The sequence below is a fragment of the Muscardinus avellanarius genome (assembly GCF_963383645.1).
Source record: "Muscardinus avellanarius genome assembly, chromosome: 6".
NCBI lineage: Eukaryota > Metazoa > Chordata > Mammalia > Rodentia > Gliridae > Muscardinus > Muscardinus avellanarius.
This window is the reverse complement of record NC_137791.1, coordinates 135,896,459-135,905,515: the sequence shown is the minus strand read 5'-3', so window position 1 is coordinate 135,905,515 and position 9,057 is coordinate 135,896,459. Positions and strand designations below refer to the sequence as shown.

The following is a 9,057-nucleotide window of genomic DNA, read 5'->3' as shown; positions in this document are numbered from 1 at the left end:
GCTGCTGAGCACCCCAGCTACCCTCCAGCAGTGGGGGAGGGCCAGCCTTTCTTCCTGAAAGGGGGTGGGTCATCGCCACACCCACCGCAGGCTGCTAGCTCCCCATTATATTTGGTTGCTGTGTTTCCAGTGCAGAGACCATAGAGGACTATGTTCTCATCCTTCGGCTCTCGGAGGCAGGCCCTGGACCACAGGATTCCATGCGTTCCCTTCTACACCAAAACCCAAGTGTGTTCTATCCTTACCCACCCCCCCACCCCCCCCAGCTAAAGATCCCCTGGACTGGAGGCTTGAGAGCCCCAGAAACCAGATGCACACTCCCTTTAGCGATGAGGACAATCCATGAGAAAGATTTCATTCTTAAAGAAACAATTTCTCACGCAATAACGTTCTAGGTCTTTTTTCAAGCAAACGAATACTTTTATTAACATGGTAAATTTTTTTTTTTTTCTTTTTAACATGGTAGGGTTTTGACCTCAAATAGGTATCAGGTCTGCTACTCAATAAACTTATAGCTGGACAACATATGAACCTTGAAGATGCCTCTTCCCCGTGCAGTTCAGGGCCCCGCGTAGTCAGTTCCAGACTTTCCTTCCCAGCCCCGGAAGGGTCTTTGCAAATACCTTCCATCTGATTCCAGAACCCGCTAAGCATATTGAGGGCATCGCGCCAACCTGTACAGAGTACAAGACTGTACCTCCCATTGTAGGTTCGCTGTAGAATAGAGCTAAGATGTCCAAACAAACTCACGAGACAGGTTACATCAGAGAGTGTGCACATAAGATTTAAATTTTGAACGAAATACATGTCTCCTCCTTTGGTCTCACACAGAAATCAAAGTCCCCCAATACAAAAGGTACTGTCCTCCACCCTTCTCCGATCCATCAGTCCCAGCTAGTTCCGGCCCATCCCCATCCCCGTTGAGGTCTGGTCCCTTCTTCGGCGGCTGCCGCATGGAGTCGTCTTCTGGAATCAGCGCCGGACACCCCCGCCTCCGGGCCTCCATCGGGTCACGCACGAGGGGGCAGGGCGCTTCGAAATCCTGAAACCACAACCGCCAAAGCCCGGGGACGAGCGCGCCCGCCGCCAGGCGCTCACCATCTAGGCCCGAATTCCTGTAGGCGAGGGCATCGCCAAAGAGAAGTTACTTCCCCGAACGAAAACACCGAACCACAGAACGCGTACTGAGGCCATCAACCGCAGACCACGGCGGAAACGCAGTGAGTGAGGACAGAGCGTGGACAGAGGAGGAGGAGAAAGAAAGGGGGGAGAGGGGCAGCCGAGGCTCTCCGGCTCCCCGCCGAGGGCGTCGGCGCCTCCCCGCGCCCGGCTCACGACGACTCGCCCTTCTCTATCCGCCGCACCAGCTGCACCAGCATCTCTGCCATCTTGGCCGCCTCGCGCGCCTTCTCGTCGGCCTGCTCGGCCGCGCCCGCGGCGCCCGGGGCCTGCAGGTGGTTGAGCGCGCTCTCCTCCGACGCCTCCACCTGCGTCTTGATCTGGATCAGCATGTTGTCCATCTCCCACAGCTTGCCGCGGTTGCGCGCGGGGGCGCGGCCGCGCGCGCGGGTCAGCGCCGCGATGTCCTCGCGCATCTCGCTGATGACGGGCAGCAGGAACTGCTCGAAGTCCTCCTCGGGCTCCAGCACCTCCACCTCCTCGGGCTCCGCCGGCTCCACCACGTCCAGGGGCCGCATCTCCGCTGCGCCGCGCGCGACAAAGGGACGCCCGGGCGCCTGGCGACGACGCTGCGCTCGCCGCAACTTCGGCCCCGCCGCAACTTTTCTGCTCGCAGCAGCCGCGGGCACGGCGACTGACGCGCACGGAGCGGGCGGACAAAATGGAGGCGCGGCCGTCAACCGGCGCCGCCGCGGCGCGACGCCTCTCGCGACTCGGCCCCGCCGCGCTTTACGGCCCCGCGGCGAAGGGGCGGGGCCAGCGCCGCCGCGCACGCGCAGAGGCACGCACGCGCAGGGGCACGCACGCGCAGGGGCACGCACGCGCAGAGGCACGCACGCGCGCGCGCGCTCCTCCCCTCCCTCCCCCTCCCTCGCCTCGCCGGGAGCCCCGCCCGCTCTGCTGTGTGCGTGGTGGGCCCGCTCGTGTTCCCTGTACTTGGTGAGGCTGAGCCGGGAGGATCACAGGTTCGCAGCCGGCCTGAGCCCCCTACTGAGGCCCTCGGGAACGCAGACCCTGCTTCAGAATGAAAAGAGAGCCGGGCACGCCTTTCGTCCCAGCATTCGGGAGGCTGAGACAGGAGGATCGCGCGGGTTCGAAGCCAGCCTCAGCCAGTTAGTGAGGCCCTTTGCAACTCTGTGAGACCCTGTTTCAAACTAAAGTCCAAAAAAATAGGGCAAGGCGTGTAGGTCGGAGGTAGAATGCCCCTGGGTTCCATCCCCAGTACCGCAAAAAAAAAAAAAAAAAAAAGAAAAGAAAGAAAGAAAGAAAAAAGGAACACTGGCGACCCTGAACGCTGGTGGTGGCTGTGCATGAACAGACACTCGGTGTTGGGATTGCAAAATTGCACAGTCCCATTGGAAAACAGTTTGCTAGTTTTTTTCTTTTTATACTAAACAGCTGGGCGTGGTGGCACATGCCTGTATTCCCAGTACTTGGGAGGCTGAGACGGGAGGAAGGTGGATTCCTGGCCAACCTCAGCTACTTAGTGAGACTTTCCACAACTCAATGAGACCCTGTTTCAAAATAAAGAATAAAAAATAGGGCTGGGGGTGTATCTCAGAGGTAGGATGCCCCTGGGTTCCATCCCCAGTGCTGCAAAAAATAAAATACAATAAAAATAAAAAACTAAGCACACTCTATGATCCAGCAATTACACTCCTTGAAATTCATTCATATTAGATGAACCTGCATGTCCACACGTATCTGCACACAGCTACTCATCCTGGCTTTATTAATAACTGCCAGAACTCAGAAGCAACTGACCTTCAGTAAGCGCGTAAGCTGTGCTGTAGTCAGACAGCGGAACGTTACTCAGTCCCAAAAAGAAATGAGCCTTCAAGCCATAAGGGGCACCGAGTAGCTTTAAATGCATATTACTAAATGGCACCAGTTTGTATAATGTGTCTGGCTACGTCTGATTCTATGGTCTCTGGAAAAGGCAGAACCATGGAGACGGTATACGGACCAGTGGTTGGTTGAGGAGGGAGAGGCAGAGCAGTAAGAATATTAAGGGCAGTGACACCGTTCCCCATGATGTTAGAATGGTGGGTCTATGCCATGATATGTGTGTTTAAACCCACAGACTGTACGACATCAAGGGTGACCCTAAGCTGAGCATGGCGGTGCACGCTTGTAATCCCAGTGTTTAGGAGATTGAGACGGGAACCGCAGGTTCAAGGCCAGTCTCAGCAGCTTAGCAAGAGTCTCAACGACTTAGTGAGACCCTGTTTCAGAATGAAAAGCAAAAAGGGCTGGGCTGTATCTCAGAGGTAGTTACCCCCGGGCTCCACCCCCAGTTTTTATTTATTAATTTTTTGTACTGGGGATGGAACCCAGGAGCATTCTACTTCCAAGATACATCCCCAGCCTTTTTTTTTTTTTTAATTCTTTATTTTGGAAAAGGGTTTCACTAAGTTGTGGAGTGCCTTAGTAAGTAAGTAGGGTTGGCCATGAACCTACGACCCCCCACCCCACCCCCACCAAGTACTGGTGTGCCACCATACCTGGCTCCATCTTCAGTTAAAAAAAAAATTAAAAAAGCAAATTCTGCCGGGCATGGTGGCGCACACTTATCTCCGTGCTTGGGAGGCAGAGACAGCAGGATTGCGCAGGTTCGAAGCCAGCCGCGCTGGCTTAAGAGACCCTGTTTCCAATCACCCCAGTGTGAGTTCACTGGCTTTTTTTTTTTTTTGGTGGTACGGGGGGTGGGGGGTGTGGAACCCAGAGGCTTTTCTACCTCCGGGCTATACTCCCAGACCTATTTCATATTTTATTTGGAAACAGGGTCTCAATACATTGCTGAGAGCCTCACTAAGTAGCTGAGGCTGGCTTTGATCCTCCTGTCTCAGCCTCCCAAGCGTGGGGATTACAAGCGTGCACCACTACGCCCGGCTAGTTCACTGGTTTTAACAAGTGCTTCAGTCTGGTGCAGGGATGCCGGTAGTTGGGGGAGGGTGGTCTTCCAATTTCTGCTCAATTTTGCTGAGAATCCAAAAGTACTCTAAAGACTCCGGGTAGGGGACAGCTGGCTTGTATGCGTGGATGAATTGAAAAGCAGTGCCTTTTGCCTAGGATGAGAAGAGAAAGGTCCCACTCAGCTAGGGCTTTTGTGCAGGGTATATAAAAAAAAAAAAAACTGTCCAACATTTCTTTTCTTTTCTTTTTTTTTTTTTTTTTTGCGGGTCTGGGGATGGAACCCCAGGGGCATTTGACCTCTTAGCTACATCCATCCCCTACCCTATTTTTTTATTCTTTATTTTGAAACAGGGTCTCTTTAAGTTGCAGAGGGCCTCATTAAGTAGCTGAGGCTGGCTTTGAACCCGTGCGATCCTCCTGTCTCCGCCTCCCAAACGTGGGGATGACAAGTGTGCACCACCACGTCTGGCAACCCTCAGCCTGTTTTTTTTTAAATTTCTGTTTTGAAACAGGGTTTCCCTGGGTTGCTGAGAATCTTGCTACATTTCTGAGGCTGGTCTTGAACCTGTGATCCCCCTACTCCCAAAGTACTGAGGTCACAACTCTGTAGCACCACCACTGGCTCCCCAGTCCTGTCGTCGTCGTTGTTGTTATTATTATTATTATTGTGTGGTACTGAGAACTGAGCCCATGAGCAGTCTACCTCTTAGCCCTATTATATTTCTTATTTTGAAATAGGGTCTTGCTAGGTTGTTGAGAGCCTTGCTAAATTGTTGAGGCTGGCCTCAAACCTGTGATATTCCTGTCTCAGCCTCTCATGTACTGGGATTACCGGTGTGAGCCGCCATGCCCTCTGAGAGTGTCTTGTTTGTTTACTCAGTCCTGGGAATTGAACCTAGGGGCAGTTTACCTTCGCGCTCCCCTGCCCTCAACCCTTTTTATTTTATTTTATTATTTATTTATTTATTTGGTGGTACTGGGTTCCTGGAAAACCTTCTACCTTCAGGCTACACTCCCAGACCTATTTTTATATTTTTATTTGGAAACAGGGTCTCTTAAGCCAGCGCGGCTGGCTTCAAACCTTCGCGATCCTCCTGTCTCCGCCTCCCAAGTGCGGGGAGTGTTTTATTTTTAAATAACAAATAGATGTTAGATTGTTAGCAACTGCGCTATTGTGAGTGGGTTTTCTCATATATTCTAATTTTCTCAGCGGAAGTTGCTGGAGGGATGCTGGAGGAGCAAGTGGCTGAGGATGAGCTGGGGAGCCAGGGCCCTCCTGGCCGAAGTCTGTCTACACCCTTTCAGCACTGGCCTGGGCATAACCTTTCCATAACCTTCCTGTTTGGAGACCAAGCCCTTGTGTGGGCCCCATGCTCCGCAGGGTCTTACACCATGTCCCTGGTGGTTGGTTCCCTGCTCTCCTGGCATACCATAGGTAGCCTATTGCAACCCAGCAAGTCCGGCCCAGATCCTGACTGGCTAAAGCAGAGACTATCTCTGCCATCCTGTGACTAAATCCTGCTCCTGCAAGGAGATCCCCCTCCTCCTCCTCCTCCCCCCCTCCTCTTCTTCCTCCTCTTCTTTCTTCTTCTTCCTCTTCCTCTCCTTCTTCTCCTTCTTTTTTTAGTGGTACCGGAGATGGAACCCAGGGGCATTGTACCTCTGAGCTACCCCCACCCCAGCCCTAATTTTTAGTCTTTTTTATTTATTTAGTTATTTATTGCAGATCTGGGGATGGAACCCAGGGGCATTTGACCTCCAAGCTACACCCCCTGCCCCATTTTTTATTCTTTATTTGAAACCGGGTCTCACTGAGTTGCAGAGGACCTCACTAAGTAGCTGAGGCTGTCTGTGAACCGCGATCCTCGTCTCAGCCTCCCGAATGCTGGGATTACAAGCATGCGCCACCACGCCCGGCTGTTTTTATTTTTTGAAACAGGGTCTCACCGAGTTGCAAAGGGTCTCGCTAAGTAGCTGAGGCTGTCCGTGAACCGCGATCCTCCTGTCTCAGCCTCCCGAGTGCTGGGATGACAAGTGTGCGCCACCACGCCCGGCCCCCTGTCCAGCCCCTTACTGTTGACTTGTACGTGAATGCAGCTGCAGGAGCTGAAGTGCCACTCCTACCGCACACGGGGCCTGAGCACTGCTGTCACAGCCCAGGCCTGCAGCGCCCCTCCAGCCAGGAGCCCCCAGGAGCCCGGTGCCCCCCCGGGGGGGGGGCATCTGTGGCTTCTACCTCTGAGCTACACCCCTAGCCCTGTTTTTTATTCTTTATTTTAAAACGAGGTCTAAGTTACGAGAGTCTCACTACGTATCTGAGGCTGGCTGTAAACCTGCAGTCCTCCTGTCTCAGCCTCCTAAGTACTGGGATTGCAAGTGTGCACCACCATATCCAGCTCCATAACACATTTTATAATTCTTTTTTGGTTAAAACTTATGTGCAGCCAGGCGTGGTGGCACACATTTGTAATCCCAGTCCTTGGGAGGATGAGACCAGAGAATCGCGGGTTCAAAGCCAGCCTCAGCAACTTAGCGATGCTCTCAGTAAGCTAGTGAGACCCTATTTCCAAATAAAAAAATTAAAATAGAGCTGAGGATATAGCTTGAAGGCAGAATGCCCCTGGGTTTAATCCCCAGCACCGCATACACACCAAAATAACAACAACAAAATCACATGAACCATTATTTTGGAGACAAAGGCCAGGCCCTTCTTTTGTGTGTGTGTGTGGATTTTCTGGAGATGGAACCCAGGGCATTGTACTTCTCAGATATATACCAGCCCTATTTATTATTTATTTTTGGTGGTACTGGGGTTCCTGGAAGCCCTTCTACCTCCGGGCTACACTCCCAGACCTATTTTTATATTTTTATTTGGAAACAGGGTCTCTTAAGCCAGCACAGCTAGCTCCGAACCTGCGCGATCCTCCTTTCTCGCCTCCCAAGCGCGGGGATTACAAGCGTGCGCCACCACGCCGGGCTTGTTTATTTATTTTTGAGACAGGGTCTTGGTGAATTACTGAAGCTGGCCTCAAACGTGAGATCCTGCCGTCTTGGCCTCCCAACTACTGGGATTACAAGAATAGGCCACTATGCCCGGGCCAGGCCCCCTCTCGAGTAGGACACCGAGCGTGTGCGCCAGTTCAGGGAAACGTAGCGCGGCGCGCTGGCCCGTGGGAGTGAGCGTGCCCCCGTGTCTTGTGTGCTGTTTACTTAGCCGTATATGCCGTGTACATGAAGGACAAAAGAGGCCAGGTGCAGGGGCTGCAAGTTCTAAAACCACTCAAGGGCCGGCCGTGGTGGCGCATGCTTGTAATCCCAGTACTTGGGAGGCTGAGACAGGAGGATCACGGTTCGCGGACAGCCTCAGCTACTTAGTGAGGCCCTCCGCAACTCAGTGAGAGCCTGTTTCAGGTAAAGAATAAAAAACAAGGCTGGGGTGTCGCTCAGAGGTAGACCCCCCAAAAGAAAAAATAAACAAATCCACCCAGGGATGGGAAGTTAAGATCCCCCTGAGCAGCACAGATACCGTATCTGTGCACTGAGGGGGGCCAGAGGTGGGAAGAAGGAGGGTTCTGGGCCAGAATATTTCTGCCTAGAAGCCACTTCCAACTGATGGCCCTCGTTACTGTGCAAAATAGGAGGCTTCGGTCCTCGCTGGGAGTACAGGTCTTCCCAGATGTTTCCCAGGGCACAAGACGTGGTGAAAGAGGAGGGTGAGCAAGTCTGTCCAGGATGTTCTGGGGCTGCTCAGGAGCACTGGCTGGGGCAGAGCCGTCAGGCAGAGGTCCTGCAGAACACTTGCAGGACAGTGGGCGCGGCGTGGAGGGGCCGGCGAGGGTCTCTTCCCAGAGCTCCGTTTATCCTGTCATTTAGCCATCGTTCTCTGTGTGTTTTAGTCCAGTATTGCTGCGGAAGGACTAGCAAGTTAATGCCAGAGTGTGTTCAAAGTAGAAATGGGCCAGGCGCGGTGGTGCACGCCTGTCATCCCAGGACTTGGGCGGCTGAGACAGGAGGGTCACAGGTTGGGAGCCAGCCTCAGCTCCTTAGTGAGGCTCTCAGCAACATCAATTTATAAGACCCTGTTTCCAAATAAAAATAAAATAGGGCTGGAGGTATATAGCTCAGAGGTAGAATGCTTCTGGGTTCAATCCCCAATAAGACACACACACAGCCAGGCGTGGGGGCGCACACTTGGAATCCCACGCTTGGGAGGCTGAGACAGGAGGATTGCACAGGTTTGAAGCCAGCCTCAGCTACTGAGTGAGGCTCTCAGTGACTCAGTGAGACCCTGTTGCCCAATAAAGTATAAAATGGGTCTGGGAGTGTAGCCCAGAGGTAGAAAGCCTCTGGTTCCAGCCGCAGTACCCCCCCCCCAACACACAGTAGAAATGGTAAAATAATCCCTGAATAAATGTTCTTTTGTTGGTTGTTAGAAAAGATTTTTCCGGGAGTGGCCTTATCAACCCGCTTCTTGGAGCTGACTGGTGCAGCGGGGAGGCTACAACGAAGACAGCAGAGAAGGCGAGGCTGGCTCCTGCCAGGGCCCTCCCCATCCTGCAGCCGGATGGAGATGGCGACGCCCGGCTGCACTTGTTTCTGGTGCACAACAGGCTTTTCACCTTGAAGCATCTAAACTTTACGGGTGTCCTGAGGTGACATGGGATACAGCGAGGAGGAGCAGGTTAGCAGGCTTGTGAGGATCTGATCTTGGACAGGGACGTGCCCCCCACTTCTGGGCAGCGTGCCAGGACCTGCTCGCTGGGCAGCAGCAGAGGGTTGGAGGGAGCACACGGGCCAGATGTGTGCAGTGACCCAGTGGTGCTGGGATAGAACCCGGGCATCCTGTGTAAAGGGCTACACCCCAGCCCGAGTGCTTCTCTTCTGGCTGTGCTAAGGGGATACGTTGATTAATCCAGTGGGAACATACCTTGTGGCTAATATGTGAGCAGCTTAGGTGTGGTA

General features: G+C 53.2%; 1 protein-coding gene across 1 annotated transcript; it reads right to left on the bottom strand.

Annotated features, from left to right (window-relative positions):
• Nucleotides 1-1,331: 1,331 nt before the first annotated feature.
• On the bottom strand, nucleotides 1,332-1,697 carry LOC308264303 (MORF4 family-associated protein 1-like; the record flags this gene model as incomplete). Its single annotated transcript, XM_080697464.1, has 1 exon — nucleotides 1,332-1,697. The coding sequence occupies one exon, from the start codon at nucleotides 1,695-1,697 to the stop codon at nucleotides 1,332-1,334; it is 366 nt and encodes a 121-aa protein (XP_080553590.1).
• Between the last annotated feature and the right edge of the window lie 7,360 nt (nucleotides 1,698-9,057).